This window comes from Astatotilapia calliptera, chromosome 10 (assembly GCF_900246225.1).
Source record: "Astatotilapia calliptera chromosome 10, fAstCal1.2, whole genome shotgun sequence".
In the NCBI taxonomy this organism is placed as follows: domain Eukaryota; kingdom Metazoa; phylum Chordata; class Actinopteri; order Cichliformes; family Cichlidae; genus Astatotilapia; species Astatotilapia calliptera.
In genome coordinates, this window is record NC_039311.1 from 16,853,677 (window position 1) to 16,876,217 (window position 22,541).

Genomic DNA, 22,541 nt, shown 5'->3' on the forward strand with positions numbered 1-22,541 from the left:
TTGAGGAAAAAAGGTCTCTTTTATACTCTCCTAAGCTCCAACTTATATAGACAGTAAGGTCCACCAAAATAACTCCTCCAGCAACAACAATGAGCTGCCTCAGGGGTCAAAAACTGCTTTCAACCTGAGTGGACAACTCATTGGACAAAGATTGCTTCCTATTTATAGAAGCGATTGCAAATTACTTCACGAAATGGTGTTAGTTAAGAAGGTATGCTGCTTGTCAGAACCCACAGGAAACTCATAAACATCCAGGCTATATATGAATCTTTAAAAAAATGTGTTAGAAGCGAAGGGATCCACTTTCCTGCATTTGAATGTGTTAAGGTATGCCAGTACATTTCTTCAGAACAAAGCCTGCTGTTTTATTATTCAGCCTAAGTTTTTCTTTTCCTTTCCCCCTGTCAGCTGGGAAAGTGATGGATTAATTTGTTCAAAAGCAAGTTTCAGCAATGTTAAATTACAACCACTTTTCTATTGCCTTTAAAAGCAGACATTCAATTTAGCAGCAGCCGTGCCACTCAAAAGTAGAGCTGAAGGTGACAGATAATAGGGAATGTGGTAATACGGTTTAAATGTATTATGTTGTTTTGAAAACTATTGAGATTTCCAGGGCAACCACTTCTGTTTGAGTGATAATAGCATGGTTACGGCAAAACCGAAAGAGCAGCCAGTGAGGGACTCTTTCATTGCCTTTAAAGGACTCAGAGGTAAAATGTGACTTTGAATGGTTTCTGTTATCAGACCCTCTAAATGCCCCTTAACTGTCATGGTTCAGTCCTCTAAAGAATCTTTAAACAGCACTTTTCAGTTGTGCTTTTATAGAAAGCACTATAAAAATATCAAACAAATCAAAAAGATATCACACAGGCCTCTGGAAACATTTTGTGCAAAATTAAATGGGTGGGGGGGAGTAGTATTACAGATATAGTTACATAAGCCTAAAATAACTGCGGGTAACTGCTATGTCCTCGACAGATCACTGCAGCTGAGTCAAACCTGCTCTTTCAAGATTCGAGGTTAGTGAACAGTGTACAGTAGCGCAGGATGTACTTAGAGATGACATGTGTGTATTCCGAAACAATCTGTTTATTCTCTCTGGGGTCTGGAGAGTGATATCTGAGCAGTGAGAGGCATTTCTGCTGTGGCAAGCCATGATTTCTTAGGAAGAACTGTTTACTTATCCTTGGCATCACTGGTATAGTGGAACCTCTAAGTAACCGCAGCGTGTTGATATTACACAGGAAACAGCTCTCAAAAGTCCCTGAAATTTGTACTAATTGCACTGTATTTGTATATAAGAAGACAATACCATTACTCTGGGGATATGTGCATGATTGCTTCATATTTAATGGTGTGTTTGCACATGAAACTAATGACAAATTCTATTTTAATCTTATTCTCAACAAATGCACACCAACCTCCACTTACAGGTTTAAGCTCTCAACAATCTAACCAAAAAGCAAAGGCATATTATGCATTTAGTTAAAGTTGGTTCAAAACTACGGGGAGGCACAAACCCAGCCAGAGGGGGATCACAAGCCGGGATAAATTGGAGGGTCACATCAGGAAGGACATCCAGTGTAAAATCAGTGCCAAATCGAGTATGCAGATGCGTCCGCTGAGGCAACCCTTCAGGAAATAAGAGAGCAGCCAAAAGTACTTTCTAGTTTACAAATAAGCTTAGTCTATCATGTGATATTTAGCCATTAAAAATTTGTAAGACAATTTTAAACTATAAAATTAAGTAAGGCAAGCTTCCTTCTTTGCAGTGTTTTTAGCACACATCCTGAGCTGTGAGGACAGTCATTCACCAGGCTTTCTTTATAAAGTGCCCCTGAAAAAAATAAGATCAATTCTTACATGATAACGTGATTTTAGAAAAGCACAATCCAAGCAGGAATTACTTGGACAAAAGGTATTCTGCAGAGCAGATTAGTTTTATATAAGAGAATTTTTAAGGCGACTCGTTTATCTTATGCAAAAGTGAAGGGATAGGAAATAAAATCCATTGAAGTTTTCCACCTACGACAGTGCCTAGCCAATATGAGGAAATAAAAAAGCAAATTACAATCCTTCACTGTGCGTTGCTGAGACAATCTTCTTCTTTTCTATAATTTTTGCTGACTGTAACAAATATGAACTGTGCGTGTTGGGGATCCGGGGTGGGGGGGCTCGGCCTCAACGCATCTCCAGGGACAACTGAGACAGATCAATTTTAATTACCCAGTAACCTCTCAGAGAGCATGAGCGTAATGATGAATCAAACAGCTTGGATGGCCACTCTTACCTCAGGGAACTCCCTGAACAACTGATACAAAATATAGCTCAACTCCCACGGATGCAAGCAGAGGAAAAGAGGGGTTATGAAAACCTTTAAGTTACTTTATGCAGTAAGGCTCGACTCAGCTAAAGGCTGGCAGAGGAGGTGAAGAGGAAACATGGGTCTAACCTGCGGCTGTGTGAGAGTGTGAGGGAGTGATATGAACAAGAAAGAGGGGGAGGAGACAGACAGACAGAGGGGATGCTGCAAAGGGAGCTGTCACTGCCAACTGGATGCTCATACTGGAATAGGAGCCATGTTACATTTCACAGACAAAGACGGTGCCTGTTTGCTTTGTAGCTACAGAAACTACCTGCCACACATTCTCCTGCCTAATCTCTCACCGTGACCAGAAAAATTGAACCGTCTCGACTGTACTACAGTCCTGCTTATTCATAAATGGCCAACTACAAAAGTTTTCATTGTGATAAGTTACTGCAAAAATCTAAGAGGACAGAAAAACACACACACCAAAAGCACAAAATGTGCTGCAGCAGCAGAGCAGTTCAAACCAACAGCTCTGTGCCCACTCTTCAGTATGCTCGAGCGTTTGTATTAACAAGTAAAGCAACACCGCATTTCTGATAAGGGTAATTCACCATTAGCAAGCATCTCTTGAACAAAAACAGAAAAGAAGCCCCCTGCTTTTGAATCCCTCTGCTACTGAAGCCATACTGTGTTTCGCCTTGAGGCAAAATTCAATCAACCAGTGTAAGAAGCGTTGCCTTCATTACAGCGAAATGTCTATAGTGTCACTAGGCAGCTTAAAACGATTTAAGAGGCAGGAGGAATCTTCTGCTGGTTTTCTACCCCTCTCCACATCGCATTACATGTTGTTTAAAAGTCTGTTCCAATCAATCCCCTTTTAAAAGGCCTTTTATGGGAGCAGAATTAACCTCAGGGCTATTTTTAGAATCAAAAACATTTCATGTTTTCTGACCAGTCGGCCACACAAATGCTGTGTAGGAGAGGTATTTTAACGTGCTCTACACACAACCAAATCTGCCTCACACCTTCTTAAAAAAATGCTTATTCAAATACACAAATGTTATGTCTAAGAGTATTACTACTATAGCAGATTGCAATGACTGACTTTAAATTCCATGTCTTTGATTGAGCAGTAAAAATAAAATATTCCACGTTGATTTTGAATGTGTAATTCAATTAACTACCTTCTTTTCTGGATCAGCACTCAGCTGCTTTGGATGTATGTTCCTAAATCACTTTCAGGTGACTAATTCAAATTCATTGGGCTGTAAAACTGCAGGTGATCGTGCTTTAAAAGCAAGCGTTCCTTGTTCTGGTGATAGATCGTAATAATTATGAATGAACCAGATTTTAAAAAAAGGCTGAGTCGAGGGAGACAGAGAGTTGCTTTAAAGTAGCCTACATGTGGGATTCAGGGTGAGAGCAGGGAACCCTGCAGCCTCAAGGGTATAGTCATTTAATCTGACTCCACAGAGTACATCAAAGAAATTAGCAGCAGAGACATGACGCATTAAATTAATTTTAATTAAGAAATTTCTCAAGAGGATGCCGAAAGTGCAAATAGAGAAGGGGAGATTCTTTCTTTTTTTTCTTTGAAGACTAAGTTGACATGTATTTGTAAGCATGCATGAAACAAAGACCCTATCGAGCTATTACTGGTAATCCACTGTGTGTTGTTACAGTGAATATACCGTCCAGTATTTCTGAATGATTACGTTGACTAGCTGTGAATGAGCAAGAGCAGAGTACAAAGGAAGATGGATAAGCGGTCAAAGCCCATATATCTTTCTTGTATCCAGTCCGCACAAACAAAGTGTGGATCCAGTGTATCCGTCCTGGCAGAAGCAAACAGTGAATAATCAAACGCTCTCTGTAGCCAAATGAGTGTCCCCGGTGACATTTCATTGTGACCGGACCTGCAGTTTAAATGCATTTTCTGCCAACATAAACTCTCACACAGCAAAACACAAAGACTGGCCGGGAGACTCTTTGAACATGACTGTTTAAACTTTCAACAACGTTACACACTTTTAAGAAGAATTTACAACACAGCCAAATGTGTAAATCAGGGAGGGAGAGAGGAACTGTGTTTGAAGAAGGCCTGGTGAACTGTTTAGTGCCAAATCCAAGGACCTGAAGTTTGTCCACGTCACTGATAATTAAGACAGAAGGGATGTGAGCTGCCTGAGTCAATTCTCTTCCTATAGGCATCCATAGTATAACTGACATAAACAAATCAGTAAAACACAGTGAACCTGGTTTAAGCCTGATTAGGTGATAAATCTCAAAGAGTTATTCTAGTAATTCCAATTCTTAAACATTCAAATAGTAAGTGAGTCCGGTGAATATTCTACATATGTCTCTTTTCTCTACATCAATTTGAGTTGAATTCCGAATATAAGTAATCCGGATTGATATTTATGTGATTTTTAGTGAATTTTCCTGGCTTCTGATGCTAATAAAATTCCCACAACTCATTGGATAAGCAGCTGAATGTGAAGGTGGAATCATGTAGTTTGTCAAGTGTAACTTTCATTCAGTGGAAGTGAGACTAAACGCCTGGCTGACTTGCTTGCTAAGATGTTTTTTTTCTCCCTTTCCTCTTGCAGTGCCACTGTGTTCGATGCGTCTCCAAGTGCGCACAACCCGTCTGCAGCAGCATTATTCCGCAGACCGCCTGCCAGGCATCTGGCTGCTCTGCGTTTATTTCTGGAGGCGCTGCTTTTCGCTCAATCACCTCCAACAGGTGGATAAGAACACTGGTGGATGTACACCCTGGGGAAAACTGGAGGCGTTGAAAAACCAGGTGTAATCCACCGAGGGAACTTGGTTGTTGTTGCCTATTTTCGTCTCCAGGATTTGTTGCGCGGTGAGTTTAATGCGGTGTGAGCCGGTCTGCGTTTTTTCCCGCACCTCCTCCTTAAAAGACGGAATGGAAATCGTGATTAAACCTGACCAAATGTGGATTCTCAGGAGGAGTGCTAAGAAGTATCCAAAAAACGAGAAGGAAGAATGCGTACTACACTAAAAAAAAAAAAAAAAAACAACAGGAAAAAGACGCGCTGACATCTCTAACACTAACAAGCGGGATTTTAACACTGCTGTTTCTACATTTATGGGGATACAAATTCCAAAAAGTTGAGGCGAATTATTTTCATGCTGTTTTCCACAGGAAGACCACTGAGCTCCCTGAGCGAAGTTCCAATGTCCATCATCCCAAAGGTTTGTCATTTGCTTCTGTGTACTACTACTGATCTTTGACTATATAAGGCTCTTCAGCAGACAAGAGTAAGGCATGTTACCCTCGGAAGGTTTCTGATAAAAAATTAAAACCGTGGCAGTTTAATGATTGTTTTCACTCGTACTGTAAGCGCAGGATGGGCTTTAAATATGCTGCATGGTCTGTTGGAAATCCATTCGATGCTGCTTGAGAACTACAACTTTCAGAATAAAAGATTCCCTGCCGTGGCGTTGGTGCGCTGCTGCACCGTGTAATCAAACAGCTGAGATTTCCCATTTCCAAGTAATGAATTGAATTCGGCAAACTCATTAGGGGAAGAGAGCCAGTGCACAGAAAGGCTACCTCTGTATGTGCGCGCGCGTGTGCGTGCGTGGTTGTGTGTATTGGCTCGTGCGCTACTGAGCGTGGGCGCCTGCGTGTGCGTTTCAGTATTTGCACACAGAGCTATGAGCAGGCCGTACCTTTTGTAGTGTTTCTGCTTGGTTGGCAGCTTCCCTTAATAGCGGCTGTCTTTTGAGGCAATTTCTGTCGCAGGTTCAAGCAAGCACCAGAAAATATAACATAACCCTCACATTGCAATATGTAGCCTGATCTAATCTGTGTGTCAGATAAACACTAAAACACACTCTTGTCTAAAACATTATAATATTTTGGCAAACAAATGCAAACCAATATAGTTAGGTCACAGAGAACCCCGATGACGTAACTTACTGTGTTGTTTTTGAGCAAAATTAAATTATAATTTTGTTTTTTTAAACACAGATATACATTGTTTTGTTTGGCTTGTCCTTTGCTACTTGTTTTTATCGTAAACCACTTGTTGTACTGAAAGCAGAGTTTAGTTTTCTGCTAAACAGACTCCTTATGTTGACAGTTGCATGCAATTACTTATACAGGTAAACTGGTCTCTGTAAAATCAAACTAAGGATCTCAGATGAGGTATGAAGTGCTGCCATCAAAATGCAGGTCCAGGCAGGATCAAAGGAAAATATTGTTTTCCTTTAATATTATCCACTTTTAATACTTTTACCCTCAATCTTAAACATTCTCTGCTCCTATAGATGATCAATCATGTTCAACATCTGAATTCTTAACAGCAGACTGAAAAAAAAGTTCTCACACCTAAAACTGAAAGCATAACCAATCACACAGCTTGTTTATTTAAATTAAATCTTTGTTACAGTGTTTTACAAAGTACCCTTATCCTCCTTTTAACTGTGGCTAATGCTAGAAGATTGATATCACACTGATGATTATGAAAGAAGGACTTGACCACTTGAAGCAAATTAACTCAGAAAGACAGGAAACACAGGGGAAACAAACTATATCCAAACCTACCATGTTCTCATATCAGTAAAAGAGCCAATAATGATAGCATCAAAAGTTTTGAACTGTGCCTTTAAATGTGCTATTTTAGGATGTGGGACTATGGGCACAGCATGAATATTTTTACTCATATTTATTAAAGAAATCGCTGCATTTCGGCTTGTTCTCATAAACTAATTAGCTGCTGCGGGTCCAATCATTATTTTTCAGATAGATGCAGTAATGAGTTGTCCTGAGACGGTGGGAAGAGAGAGAGGGGAGCCTTTAGGCACTAACTACTTGAACCTCTTGTTTTTTGTTATGTTTACGACTGTGCAACGTTTTCCACTTAATGTTGTTTTTGACTCACCTGGTTTATATTTCGCCCTCATCTCCAGCACTTTCTGTGTTCTTGTCTGCTTTGCTCATTTCAGTTTTAAATTCTCAGAGGGCTGTCAGAATATCTTGGAAATATGTTCAGAGGTGACAGTCGACACATCCGCACAGATGCTAGTTTTCAGTCATTATTATGGTTGCTCCAGTTTTGAATTTTAAAATGGGTTTGTGACAGAAGCATTGTACTAAAGCTGCTTTTCACATGATTTAAACAATATTATCTCATCTTTTTATCTACATTCAGTATTTCAATGTTACAATATATTTAGAGATGTTTTAGATTGTGAAGAAACCAGGGACTGTTGCCAGAGGAAATAAAACAAAGTGCATATTATTTGAGAAGATGCAACGTGTCAGTCAACTAGTAATGATTAAGCACATTACATAAAGCAGTTAGAAACTTGAGATTTAATGAATCGTACCATCCAGTGCAGCTGCAAGTATTTCCTGCAGTGTGTGCTGTGTATCGTGATGGCTGTTTGTGAAACATGTTCAGCAGGAGCAGCCGCAGTCATGTCTACGCTTGATCTTTCTGCTTTATATTAGAGCTCTCTAACAGGACACCAGAGGAAAACAATGCAGTGGAGGTGTTTTTGATTTCTTTCCTACCTCACAACTTAAACATTTTTATCCTTGATTTTTGCCAGCATGTAAACATTGCCTGGCGTTAGATTCTGAGCATTTGAAACTTACTAAATGCTACAAGAACAATAAAAGGCAATTTTTTCTTTATTTCCAAATAAAACCATAATATTTAAATGGTTTATCATGTGTTGAGCTCGACATCTGTCTAGACTGTTCTCCACCTCTCACCCGATGACAGCTGACTCCTGACTGTCTTATTCCACTTGTCTACTTGTCATCTTATATTATATTTCTTCATTATTTATATTACATTTAAAATGACCTTTTATTCAACCGTAATTCTTGCACAGTTTGTAGGAAAACGCTTATAAACAGGCAGTTCTTAATTAGATCATGTAGCGCATGTAATAAATGGAGAGGGGTCAACTACTACTGTAGCTTCATCTCAGTATTACAGCCCTTTCTGCTCTGCATGTGTATCCGCTGTCCTCTCTTTTCCTTCTTTTCCTACTTGTTATGCAAAAACCAACAACAAGCTTATTCTACAGCTTTGTCTCTATCCTCTCTAGTGTGAACCCCGCCAGCCCAGCAGCAGCTGTAGCAGTGTTAACAGGGTGCTGGTCAGCTGAAGCTTAGAGAGATGTCACAGCTCTACTACCGGCGGACTGACAGCTCCTCATACCGGGACCGAATCCCGTTGAGAATTGTGCGGGCCGAGTCGGAGCTGTCACCTTTAGAGAAAGCCTACCTTGGAGCCGTCGAGAAAGGGGACTATGCGAGTGTCAAGCAAGCGCTTGAGGTGTGTGTGTTTGGGTGGAGGAATGGAGAAACTGACTGATAAAGGGACGAATTAATGCAGATGCATCAAGCTCAAAATTATGGATGAGGGAATGGCTCAATATTAAAGCATTAATGTAATTTGATTGACGTGGAAGAGATTGGAAGATTCATGGGCAGGATGCAAAGTCACAATAATTGCTATGCATTTCAAATAATACGCAGGCTCTTTATAGAAACCAGTAGCAGAGACAAAGTGTTGGCAGGGAGCAGCTGCTTTGTAGTCCCGTAGCAACGGAGAGGCTGAAAATTGTAATATATCAGGACATGTCATCTAGCAATATAGTGACAAATGACATCACGATCCACAATAACAATTTGTGATAGTTTGCCCGCTTGGCTTGTCCATATAGAGATTAAGAAGGGACATCTGCATTCTTACAACTTCCTTTTTGTTGTGATATTTCTTAAAATATTGCGTGTGTAGGCAGCTAATGACAGAAAGCTACTTACAAAACAGTAAGTTAAAAAAGAAAAGTATAAAGTGTAAAATCAATGCAGCAGAAACATGGGGTACTCTTATTCCTACATTCCCCACAATTCAACGTGACTGCCAACAGTTCAACTGATATTGAGTTGTGTTATGCCATCAGTAGTGGCGAGCTTAGTCTTGTGCTGCTAGCTTCAAATGCAGATACAAAAGAGTGAGCTACAGAGATCTGGTAAACTCACTCCCACTCCACTCCTCCAGATTCAGAGGAAAAACTACAAACTTTTAGTAGCTTGTTCAGTTACAAAAGGTGCGAAGAGTTTACAGTTCCTTTCAAAAATGTTCATTCCCCGTGTGTCTTCCTCCATAATCTGAACCCCAGAGTCCCAGAGTATGTCTTGAAACAAACTCTGGCTTTCAATCACTTTATTTTGGCAGGAGGCTGAGATCTACTTCAAGATCAACATCAATTGCATCGACCCTCTCGGCCGCACAGCTCTGCTGATCGCCATTGAGAACGAGAACCTGGAAATCATCGAACTCTTGCTGAGCTTCAACGTGTATGTCGGCGACGCCCTGCTGCATGCAATTCGCAAGGAAGTGGTGGGAGCTGTGGAGCTGCTGCTAAATCACAAGAAGCCGAGTGGTGGCATGCAGGTGAGGAAGGGACTGAGGAAAGTGGAAAGAGTTGCATATTAACATAAATTTACAAGAGCCACAAGCGCCTCTCTGCCGAGACTGTTCTCGGCTGTCCAGGTTGGAGACATGCTAGCAGGGAAACAATAGTTGACATTTATTTTCTCTCCAAGTTATTAGCTTTTTTTTGTTTTTTTTTGCTTTTCCAACGAATTGTTTTATGTTTCTGTCCTTTTAGTAGTTAATTGCATTTTTTAATTTTGAGTTTTGTTTTTTGGGTTGTTTTTTTTTTTTTTGCTGTTTTTAAGTGCAGTGTTTAATCCATTTGTGTGCCAGGACCTGTGCCAGTTTCATTTGTAGCCAACATAATAACATTCTCCTGGCTAGTACAGTGTACCATTTAATAAATGCACCGCCTTTATCATTTATCGTAAGCTGAATGCCTGCATTAATGAATGATTAACATTTTTTAAAAAATCCTTTACTCTTTATGTTTAGAGCATTACTTCCAAAGTATTCCCACCTTAAAGCTGCAAATGGCAAAAAGAGCCGGAATATACAGGTGCAGCTCTCATCCTCCCTTTGCCCTCTACTCTCTCCACCCTCAGGCCCTCCCACTAAAAGAGCACTTTTGATACTGTGAGCTGCATCAACATTAAATTGAATTAGACACAGCTGTGCCTGATTGTTTGGATGCCGTTTGCAGAAGGCTTAAATATTTGCAACATTCAATTCAAACATTTAACCTTCATCAACAAAACCTATCCAGTCACTATGAATATGGTTAGATAAAAGAGGGAAACGTCCTGCAAACACAGAATTTTGAAAAGTTTTCTTTCAGTGTCAAATAGAGATGTTCAAAGGTAAATCAGAGTCTTGCCACTGGCAAGAAATCATTCCTAAGCACAGCATGGTAGAGCAATAAGACAAATAATGGTCCTAAACGGCGTTGTATTCTAATTGACACCACATGCAAACTGACTAAGTTAGCAGTCCTGTTTTCAGTATGGTACTGTATTTTTCGGAACATAAGGCGCACTGGATTATAAGGTCCATTAAGTGAAGCAAAACAGTCAGATAAGTCAAACTTTACTCAACTCATTCTTCTAGCTTCCTCCACTTCTGTACCATTGATTCATTAATGTTGAATTCTCTCGCACCTGCTCTATTCCCATGTTGTTGCAGTATAATAATGACTAACCTCATATTTTGGATGGATTATCTCAGTTGTTCTCCTAACTGAAGTTTGGTCTGTTTACAGCATCCTGCCATGCGATTGCATTTGTCCCTAACCATCAGGAACCCTCACACTAACTTATCGAGTGGTAAAAAGTTAGCGATCATCCTCCAGCTTCACTGTGTTTATGTTACGCTAACATAGCTGTGTTGCTAGCGATCACATAGCACATCATTATATACCAGCTAGTCCAACTTTAGTAACCCTACAAAAGTCACTGCTGTTTAGTTTTCTGTCTTCATTGGAAGTGATAGCAGAGCTGTACGTTTTATTTTTTTTCCAGAAATCTCTCAGTCAGAACATGCTATATCATATTTAGGTGGAAACTAGCGAGCTAACTTCCTGCTTACATCTAACTCCGTTAAATTTAAGTTCTGGATTTTAACCTTAATTGTTACACCGGGTAAAGCAGCAACATTGATCATTTTATTAAAGATGAAAGAATTTAGACAGTTTTTAACTCTCAATGATGCCGCAGTGTTCGTTTGACTTTGGGACTGGAAGCAGAGTTTGGACCCAGACCCCAGATCGGTGTGGCTTCGTAGCTTACCAAAATCATACCAAAACATTTTTGGCAGATTTTTGAGCGCCGTGTACCACATAAAATTAGCTCGAGCTCAGTAAGCGCAACCAGAATTCATACGTAAGGCGCACTGTCAATTTTTGAGAAAATTAAAGGATTTTAAGTGTGCTTTATAGTCCAAAAAATACGGTAGATGGATGATCATTATGAATGATAATTTAAGTCCATCTTCCTTGTTCCATATTGTGTGCAGTTATTTTAAATACAGGGTTGTTAACCTTTCCTGTACTATTGGGAAGAAAGTCTGTATGGATTTGCATACATAGTACGGAAAGCCCTCTCTCTGAAAACCCTGTGATTGGCTAGAGTCTCCCACCACACTCAAGAGTTTCTAAATAATAGTGGTGGAGCAAAGAGTATGTGCAGAAGTAGCTTCCTCTCCAACCGCTTGAATTACACTACGTATAGATACATATAAGGTTGTTATTGAATTTCTACCCAATGGCAGTAAAGGATTTCTGGATACTTTAGTTTTAAATCTAAAAACAACATTCAGCAGCTCAGGGATTTTCGTGACTGAATGATAAAGTGTGATTGCCAGTCCCAGTAAAGTACTGCTACTCACTGTATAGCTTATAAACTGAATGCAGTTGCCTGGAGCTTTTTAGACCATCCAGATTAACTGACCCAGTATTGCTGGCAACAACAAAAGCTGACACTCCAAAAAGCTGCTTCATAAGCCTTCTGTGTTTTGGAAAAGGAACAAGTCTTACAGAGAGAGAGGTTTAATGAGCACTGAGTTCACTCAGAGAAAATACACTGTTTAATTTAGGTTTGCTCTTATTTACTCTAGGAAGGTTTCACATTAGTTTGTGGACCGCTATTCATTAATACTCCACTTATAGTAATGAACAGGAACAAAATGTGTAGAGCTTTAGTTTCTGTTGACTTACTGCTCTGTGTGCTTTCACATGCACACATACGTCCTTCTTTTCCTCTCCCTGTGAGCAGTAATGATGGAGAGATGTTCCTCCTGTTCTAAACCTGTTGCAATAAGAATTTTAATAAATGAAGTAAGCTCAAGTTAAAATTAAGTTGAACAATTGTTGAAAAATGGGAGGAAAGGGGAAAATAATAAGCAGGGAAAGGCAGCGTGAGCTCAAAGAGAGAGATTGGGATTGTTTGTCAAATGGATGAAATTTCCAGTCTGAACTGCTCAGCTGTGACATTAATCAGGTGGAACACTTTATCTTACTGCCTTTGTAAGATAGTGCTTTTTCCCATCCACTGAGTAGGCTGTGAAAACAGATCACTCTAGTGCCACCATATCACTCCAATAGAAGCTCATTGATTATATTAAAAAACTCTTTGGAAAAAGCACATCGTATTTGTTGCCAGTGTCTTCTCTGAGATTTATTAATACCAAGATTCATTTTGCGCTTGGCTGGAATTGTGTATATTTGTCTCTCTATTTTAAGCCGTCTGAATGACATGTTTGTAATAATCTCACAAGTGTTTTGGCTTATTTGTTTTCTGCTGAGGACCGCATGGATATCAGCTTTTTAAATATCTCCATGTATTATCCTCTGAGAGCAGATATGCATCTGTCAATGGCAAACAATGGATTTCACACAGCTTCTCAGTTGCATGACCTTCGGGTGGTTTTGAGTTTTGTTTTTATTTTATTTTATTTTTTTTTCATCTTTGTCTTTTTCCGTCAGCCTTTCGATATAAGGGCGCTTATGGAAGGAAATCCTTCTCCTTCCTACATAACACAGAGCACGATGCGGAGTAAATGCATTCATGCTCGCTTGAATCTGAGACTTGAGCTTATTTTCCGCAGTGTAATTCAAAAACCGCCCGGTGTCCCATTTTTACACCAGTTCTATCTAAACATTTGTGATGATGTCGGGTGGCAGTAGAAAACCAGCAGGGAGGCTCAAAATAGAGCACGGTAAAAACAAAAGTAACCGCACACTCTGCTGCTGCTGCAGATGCCATTGTTGTATTTTTAATCAATATGCTTATGGTGGATTCCCTATGAGTAACAAATATGTGTTACTCAGAAGAGTGGGCTTTTTATTTTCCTTTCTCCGCAATTACCATAGTTTCACATATATCAGTTTGCTTGGGCACAGGCCAAGGCTGTTTGATGTAGATTATTTGATGTCCCACCTCTTCCCACATGGAGAACAGAATATATATACTGTAGCTTATTAGATCACCCACCTCTGCGAAATGTGGCGACTCTTAGACATGGCTCTGTGCCACGCTTTAGACTTGCTGCTGCACTGTGACTGCTCTGAGAGTAAGCTACCCAAGTAATTAGTGTCCCTGTGTGATATAATGATTTTTGGATGCTATATGAATGATGAAACATTTTGGAGAAAATGAACCAAAACCCCTGGAGAACAATTCTTCATGCTTTGTTCCTCAGTGAGCAGTGGTGACAAAGGCTTACTATTTCTGTTTCTGCTTGGCTGCTTGCAAGTGAAATATTTTTAAAACATCTCACATCATGTCTTAACTGTGACTTATACTGTCATGCCTATAGTTGGTCTTTTAGGATTTAATAGCTTTATTTAGCTTTGCAAATACCAAAGAGTCTAGGTCTTTTTTTACTTTCTTTTTTGTGTACGTATTTTTGATAGAAAGAAATCTTTTTAAAATATAGGTGTTCAGCTGTTTTTAAACATGAATATGTAATCAGCCAACTACATGGCAGCAGCCCCGTGCATTTAGGCATATAGACATGGTCACTGCAGGCTGCTGAAGTCCAAATAGAGCATCAGAATGGGGAAAAAAATGATCTAAGTGACTTTGAATATGGCATTGTTGTTTGTGCCACACTGGCTGGTATTTCAAGTGATAATCTACTGGGATTTTCCCACACTGCCATCTCTAGGGTTTAAAGAGAACGGCCTGAAAAAAGAAAATATCCAGTGAGTGGTTTTTCTATGGGTGAAAATGTCTTTTTTAACATTTGATAGAATGTTAAACCCAGATAGAGGCAGAATTTGGTGCAAAAGACATCAAAGCATGGCTCCAACCTGGCTTAGTTAGTGGTGGTGGTATAAATGTGTGGGAGGGGTATATTTTTTCGGCACACTTTGGGCCACCTGAGCATTGTTTAAACACAACAGCTTACCTGAGTTTTGTTGCTGACCATATCCATTGCGTTACGACATCAGTGTTAACACACTTGGTCGTAAAACACAAATCATCTCAAAGTGGTTTCCTGGATGTGACAGTGAGCTCCCTGTGCTCGAAGTACTCGCTGTTCTCCGCTGTCACCAGATTACAATCCAACAGAGCACCTTTGGGATATGGCAGAACGGGACTTTGTGCAGGTGCAGCTGACAAATCTGCAGCAGCTGCCAATATGGACCAAGATCTCTGAGAAATGTTTCCAGCACCTTGTTGGGTCTGTGCCACAAAGATACAAGCAAGTACAAGCAAGGTGCTTCCAATAAAGTGGCGCCTGAGTGTATGTCAGTGTTAGCACATACAGATCAAAATACATCAGAACTAATGGGAAAAATGCAGATATATCTATAGGGCATGATTTAAATGAGGAGTTTTGTTAGACTATCATACAGTGCCCTTTGCTGTTTTAATGGAAAAACACTGAGTATATAATTAACTATGATTGTAAGGGTTTAGATTGGCAGAAACAGTGAGCAGGTAATAACTCTGAGGTAATTTTAATTTACATAAATTAAATTCAGGTAGCTGTGACTGCCCTGCAAAGCCAAGACACTATAACTGCTGGTTTATATTATATTAATTCTGTATAATGCAGGACTCTTCTATCATAGAATCATTTTTTAGTACCTTACAAATAGTGTGATACCCTCCATGGGCCCATTTTGAGCAAGGAAAAACCCTAAACCTTAATCTTATATAAAATGTGTATAATGTAACATGCTGTTTTAAAAAAATAAATAGAAGTTGATATAACTTTAAATGTCACTACCACTTAAGTGGGTTTTATAATCTCATAATTATATGAAATTTTATAATGCTGGTCTACCATTTTTGCCACTGGGTGGCTGTGGCTCAGGTAGGTGATCCTTGGACAAGGTAATGAATGACAAGTTTCCCCTGATGTATCCGTCAGAGTATCCGTGTGTGTCTGAATGTTGTCTAGAAGAGCTTAGGCATGGACTAAGGCAAGCACTGTATGAATGTGTGTGACTGAATCAGTGAGGCAGAAAGGCACAATATATAGTAAGTGTCACATTTAACATTTACCATACACCACAGACCATTTCTACGCATAAACTCCTTATCTTAAGCTAATTAGCTTAGCTCGGCAGTGTGGCAAATTTCTCACTTGTGAGTTGGCATGGATGAACTGCATTTAAATTACCTATGCAATTCTGTATATATGCAGTTTTTTTGTTTTTGTTTTATTGAACCAGCAAGACAGCTTAAACAAAACTCAGTCTGTAGACTCAAAAGGTGTAAAATATCAACTACATTGCTATTTTCCCGGTGTTGTTAAAGTTTAGACCAAGCCTTCTCAAGCTTGTCTCTTTAGCATTCTTGGCAAAGCTCTTTCAGTAAAACCAGAAAGTCATAGTCCCATCTGCCATTATTCTGCCTTGAGTTGCTAAGCAGGTCCTTACCTATTCCATGTTTACCCTCCAATCATTCTTGAGCTGTCTTCTCTCTCTTCTCCCATTCTCCCTCACCACAGAATCAGATAACAGGCCTTCAATTAAATGAATTAAAAAGGCACAGCTTACTCCTCTGCTGCCCGCACCTGTATTCCCCTTCTTGAATGATATGGGAATTGAAAAAGGACTTAGCTGGAGTGGGTGATAAGAGGGATAGGTAGAATGAGTTTCTCTCTGAGCATAATTCCCTCTGAAATGTGTTAAATGCTGATGCATCTCGCTTTGCTGTTACTGGTGCCCCTTACTAAAGCCTTGATATGTAAGGCATTTTTTCTTTTTCCAAGAGGACAATTTCTTGTTTGGATTTCAACTATCTTTACCTCCAGGAGCTAAAAGCCCCAGGTACTGTGCAGGTCAGCGTCTATTGTATTTCTTTGACAGCTTTGTTCACATGTGCTGTCATTCTCTCATCTCCCTGCAAAGGTTCCACCGATCCTACTGGACAAGCAGTTCTCTGACTTCACCCCTGACATCACTCCTATCATTCTTGCTGCACACACCAACAACTATGAAATTATCAAGCTTCTGGTGCAGAAAGGTGTGTCTATGCCACAGCCACATGAGGTGAGTGAACCATATCTAATATCTCTATGCAAGATACCATAGTTACACATATAAAAGTGTGGGTTCAAAGACACAAATTATGGATTTTTTCTTCTGTATACCACCACAGTGGATTCTAAAACGAACATAATATGTGCTTGAAGTGCAGGGTTTCATAAAAGTAATTAAAGCCATTTGCAGAGGCTCAGAAGTCATTGGGGTAATAAACAGTTTTATAACCAGGTGATGCCTGTTTCCTGGTTATTCCATGAAAACGTAAGTAGATAAAATATATGGATTCGATAACAAGATTAACTTAAATTTATTAGGTTTTAATTTGAATTCTCACTATGAGGTCCACAGAGATCTTGATGTGAGTGAAAGAGGCTATCATTAACCCGAAAACACAAAATAAACCTATTAGAGGCATTATAAAACTTTAGCTGGTGTGGCCAAATAAACACTCTGTTACATTCTTAAAAAGAAAGAGTTCACTGACCAGCTTAACAACACCAAAAGACAGCATTAGTGAGAATTATGGTTAAGAAAAACAAATTCAAAACATCAAACCAAGTCAGAAATACTCTTAAGGAGGCAGAAGAATCACTGTCAACAATCAAGACAGAGATAAATAGAGAGTTTTTAAGACAAGGTGCAAACCACTGTCTAAAGAACACAACAAGTCCAGGTTAGACAGCCTCTCCTAAAGAATTTAAGAAAGCCTGCACAGTTCTGAAGGGAGATAAAGTTACGATTCACTTGTGCCAGAATGATGGGAAGACAGGAGAATAAAGAAGGAGAGAAGCAAGTCCTGAACCGAAGCAGGAACATCATCTGTCAAACATGGTGCAGTCATTTTTATGACATGACCATGTATGGCTGCCAGTGGAGCCAGTTTACTGGTGTTTATTGATTGTATGACTGCTGATAGAAGTAACAGGATGAATTGTGATGAAGTGTACTCTTTGCTCTCTGCTCAGATTCAGCCAAATGCTGCAAAACTGATGGGATGATGCTTTACAGTGCAAATGGGTAATGACCCGAAGGGTGCTACAAACGCAAAACAAGCATTTCTCAAGAGAAATAAATGGGAGATTCTTCAAAGTCATTTGCATGGTATTTATCCAACAGAGCATGCCTTTCAGTACTAAAGACAAAGCATCTGAAAATGGGGCACTGTGTAAAAAGATGGCTGTAATTTCTGAACTATTACTGTGCTCCTATTGGTAAACCCAAGCTGAAAGTATGCACTTTGTTTAATTTAAAATCCAATGTGGTGGTGTATTTTTATAAAATGTAAACGTGCACATACATCTACAGGTTAGGTTGTCCCTTGAAGGTCTGAGTATCATACCTTGACACAACAGCGGCTGATTTGCAAGACTGGAAGATGAGCCATTGCTAAACACAGAGAAGCCTCATTAAAATGTGTCCATGCGTCAACAATTTGTTTGATGTTGCAGGTGCGCTGCAACTGTGTGGAGTGTGTGTCTAGTTCGGATGTGGACAGCCTGCGGCACTCGCGCTCACGACTCAACATCTACAAAGCACTGTCGAGTCCCTCACTAATTGCGCTCTCCAGCGAAGACCCCTTCCTAACCGCATTCAGGCTCAGCTGGGAGCTGCAGGAGCTCAGCAAGGTGAGGGAAAGAGAGGCAGCTAATAGTGGAGCTTGAGCATCAGTTGGTAAGATTTGATTCTGAGGAGCTGAAATACCAACAGTATGTATATTAATTAACCTTTTAAACTTTATATAATATGACTGTGTAACAAAAAAATGACCTTTCAATTTATTAGATAAGAATTCAAATAAATCCCTTATGTTGAATCTAATATTTAATAGGTTCAAGGTTCAAGGTTCTTTATTTGTCACATGCATAGTTATACAAGTATAACACACAGTGAAATGTAACCTGACACGCTCCTCGACATGTGCAAAAGTTGTGTGTGTGTGTGTGTGTGTGTGTGGGGGGGGGGGGGGGGGTGGGGGGGTAGAGGACAAACATTATATGTATATATATATATATATATATATATATATATATATATAAAAACACCCAGCACGCCCCTGCGGGCGGTTTATCCTTCAAGCTCGGGTCCTCTACCAGAGGCCTGGGAGCTTGAGGGTCCTGCGCAGTATCTTAGCTGTTCCCAGGACTGCGCTCTTCTGGACAGAGATCTCCGATGTTGTTCCTGGGATCTGCTGGAGCCACTCGCCTATCTTGGGAGTCACCGCACCTAGTGCTCCGATTACCACGGGGACCACCGTTACCTTCACCCTCCACATCCTCTCGAGCTCTTCTCTGAGCCCTTGGTATTTCTCCAGCTTCTCGTGTTCCTTCTTCCTGATATTGCTGTCATTCGGAACCGCTACATCGATCACTACGGCCGTCTTCTTCTGTTTGTCTACCACCACTATGTCCGGTTGGTTAGCCACCACCATTTTGTCCGTCTGTATCTGGAAGTCCCACAGGATCTTAGCTCGGTCATTCTCCACCACCCTTGGGGGCATCTCCCATTTTGACCTCGGGACTTCCAGGTTATACTCGGCACAGATGTTCCTGTACACTATGCCGGCCACTTGGTTATGGCGTTCCATGTATGCCTTGCCTGCTAGCATCTTGCACCCTGCTGTTATTTGCTGGATTGTCTCTGGGGCATCTTTACACAGCCTGCACCTGGGGTCTTGCCTGGTGTGATAGACCCCAGCCTCTATGGATCTTGTGCTCAGAGCTTGTTCTTGTGCTGCCATGATTAGTGCCTCTGTGCTGTCTTTCAGTCCAGCTTTGTCCAGCCACTGGTAGGATTTCTGGATATCAGCCACCTCCTCTATCTGCCGGTGGTACATACCGTGCAGGGGCCTGTCCTTCCATGATGGTTCCTCGTCTCCCTCCTCTTTCTTGGGTTTCTGCTGCCTGAGGTATTCACTGAGCACTCGGTCAGTTGGGGCCATCTTCCTAATGTATTCTTGGATGTTCGTTGTCTCATCCTGGACTGTGGTGCTGACACTCACCAGTCCCCAGTCTCCAAGAGAACATGGCTAATAGAGGTGATCCATAAAAGGTGTATAAGCAAGACGTAAGAGATTTCCTGATGCAGAAAGTTATCTATTACTATTAAGTAATAGATAAACAATAACCATTAAACACATGAAAGTTCCTGTTTTTTTCTCTATTTAATATAGAATTTTTTTTTTTTTTTACAAAGGGTCCACAGGAGCAAAAAAGGACATTTTCAGTGAATGTGTGTATGTCCAGGCAGTTAACTACAAGAAACTTTTTCTGTAATTTAAAAAACGTATTTATTTGTGCGGACAGATTTCTTTCATTTACTACAGCTCTATTAGTTTTATGTAGATAAACTGAGACGTACTGCTAAACTTGCCCTTCTTTTTCTTTTAGTAATGGGATTAAACACAAAATTAGATGAGTTCACATTGACAGAAAGGGGAGGTTCGCTGGTTTGGCCCACTTACGATCAAAATCATCTGTATGTGTCCCATGATGTAAAATGAGTTTCACATCCCCAAGGCTTTTCCTGACATATTTACTCACATTTTACGTACTCCTGCTCTTCAGCACTACAGTGTTTGTTTTAAATCTACTCCACCTTTTGCTTCCAGGTGGAGAATGAGTTTAAATCTGAGTATGAAGAGCTGTCCCAGCAGTGTAAGCAGTTTGCAAAAGACCTCCTGGACCAAACAAGGAGCTCCAGAGAGCTGGAGATGATCCTCAACTATAAAGATGATATCAGCTTATTGGAAGAGGAGGGCGCTAATGATCTGGCAAGACTCAAGCTAGCTATCAAATACCACCAAAAAGAGGTATGTGCAAAGTAAAATTATTATCCAGCAATGGTTGCATTGTATTGCATGTGTAATGTGGCTCCATGCTGTAGTGGGTAACACATTCACCTTAAACATGAAAGAGCCTCAGTTTGAGACCAGGAGGAGACACAAGCTGGCGAACTTGCTGTGCCGGTCCCAGCCCAGATAATTCGGATGGTTGCATCAGGAAGAGCATCTTTTGTAAAAAGCCGTCTTCTGTGGCAACCCGTTGGAAATAAGGGAGCAGGGAAAAGTATAGTAATATTCAGCCTCTGAATAAATACTAATACCGAAGTGGGTGTATGACATGAGTGTCATATTTTGATATATGGCAGGCCTTCATACGTTTAATTTATACCATTAATACACAGACATATGGTAATGTGTAAAATTCCAGATGGGCAATGAGATGGGTTGCTTGTTTGTTTTTTCATTGCCGGGGTTGCAGGAAGGGGAAGGAAGCAGAGAATGCCATCCTGTTAGATATCAACAAAATGATCTTTTGCAGACACACACACACCCACACAAACACTGCATCTCAGTCAAGTGTGCCCTCCTTTACCTTAAGGCCAATGAGAGTCAGATAAGACTATAATATTACAGCTGTAGCCTTCCAAACTGTGTAAAATAGGAAATTATGCAGGTTTTCCACTAGTATTTTTCTTTCTTTCACATTGCTTAACAGTGTTTTCTTCGTGATCTATTGTATAGCTGTTTTTGTTTTTTAGATTTTTGTAATAAAATGTCAACCTGCCAAATGTGAGAGTTTTGCTGAACCAAGCCAACGTGGTCTCGTCTGTGCCACTGTGAGCTGATGAGAAGTGCTGTAATTATGTTAGATTAGCTTCGGGTTTAATGACATGAGGTGCAAAGGTCTTATAAGGTTTTTAACTGTTTTCCCTTTGGCAGCTCACTCAGATAACAAATGGGAATGAAGATGCCCGGATTAAATAACCAGAGTATTACAGTTGCAAGGCAACTATCTAATAAATAAATCCATGTTTGTATTGTAGCTGTAGACTGAATATGTTTGCTAATACCCTTAAAAAAGCATGTCAGAAATTTAGCTCAACATTCATGTTCATTGTTTAGGTTTGAGTTAGGGTCGGTTTTAAGCAGAGATGGGCAGTAACGTGTTACTGTAATCTGATTACTTTTTTCAAGTAACGAGTAAAGTAAGGGATTACTATTGCAAAAACGGTAATTAGATTACCGTTACTTTCCCGTAGGAATGCTGCGTTACTGCGTTACTAAAACCATGATTTTTTGCGAGAATGTCTCATGACAGTGACGTAAGCGAGTGCGCCGTTAGTGACAACAGCTGTGTGCAGATCAACAGTGGATCATATATCGATGTGCAGGAGAGAGTATGAGCGTGCAGCGTTTAAAGCGTGGAAGTACTGACCTTACTTTGAGTTTGATTCCATAAAAAGTGACAAAAACATTAGCGTCCATTGTGCGTGGGAAGAAAACTTCTTTTTACAGCGAAAAAAAACCCTAAACTTCCAAGCAAGCACCGAGTGTGCAACGGCGTAATGGGAAACTCACAGAGACACTCGCGTATTCTTCAACTGACAGCGGCACACCTGCACCAGGGTAAACCTCCGCCTACCCTAGTCCTGCTTTACAGGTAAAAATAGAGCAACAGGACCGCTGAGTCTTTGACTTTATTTATTTTCTGCTGTGTTTTACTTGCCTCTATTTGAAAGAGTGAGTGTAAACACAAACAATATTTTATTTTATGTGCTGGAATGTGTAGCAAATAGGTTTCAATGTTAAACTAATTTATTCAAGTCAGAGAATGTTGCATATAATTAAATTTTTGCTTGATGCATAAATTTAAAAGATTAAAACTGATAAAACAAGTTTAAAAAAAGAGACTTTTCCATTGTATGATGGATTATGTAGAAAAAGTAGAATTGGGCTGAAAGATCTATCACTTTATCACCTCTTCAGGTTGTAAATCGGGTTTTTAAAAAGTAACTAAGT

General features: G+C 40.1%; 1 protein-coding gene across 3 annotated transcripts in view; it reads left to right on the top strand.

The window, feature by feature from the left end:
• The first annotated feature begins 970 nt into the window (after positions 1-970).
• Positions 971-22,541, top strand: part of trpc4a (transient receptor potential cation channel, subfamily C, member 4a) — a 34,695-nt gene continuing 13,124 nt past the window's right edge. Inside the window, exons 1-7 of one of the 3 annotated variants that reach the window (XM_026181908.1) lie at positions 971-1,019; positions 4,921-5,180; positions 5,484-5,533; positions 9,544-9,762; positions 16,607-16,747; positions 18,190-18,366; positions 20,349-20,549. In XM_026181908.1, the coding sequence (XP_026037693.1) occupies positions 5,078-5,180; positions 5,484-5,533; positions 9,544-9,762; positions 16,607-16,747; positions 18,190-18,366; positions 20,349-20,549 (891 nt within the window). In that variant the 5' untranslated portion in view covers positions 971-1,019; positions 4,921-5,077. Of the gene's footprint in view, positions 1,020-4,920; positions 5,534-8,407; positions 8,638-9,543; positions 9,763-16,606; positions 16,748-18,189; positions 18,367-20,348; positions 20,550-22,541 lie in introns of those variants that run through there. The other 2 variants (XM_026181907.1, XM_026181909.1) reach the window with 2 other exon arrangements.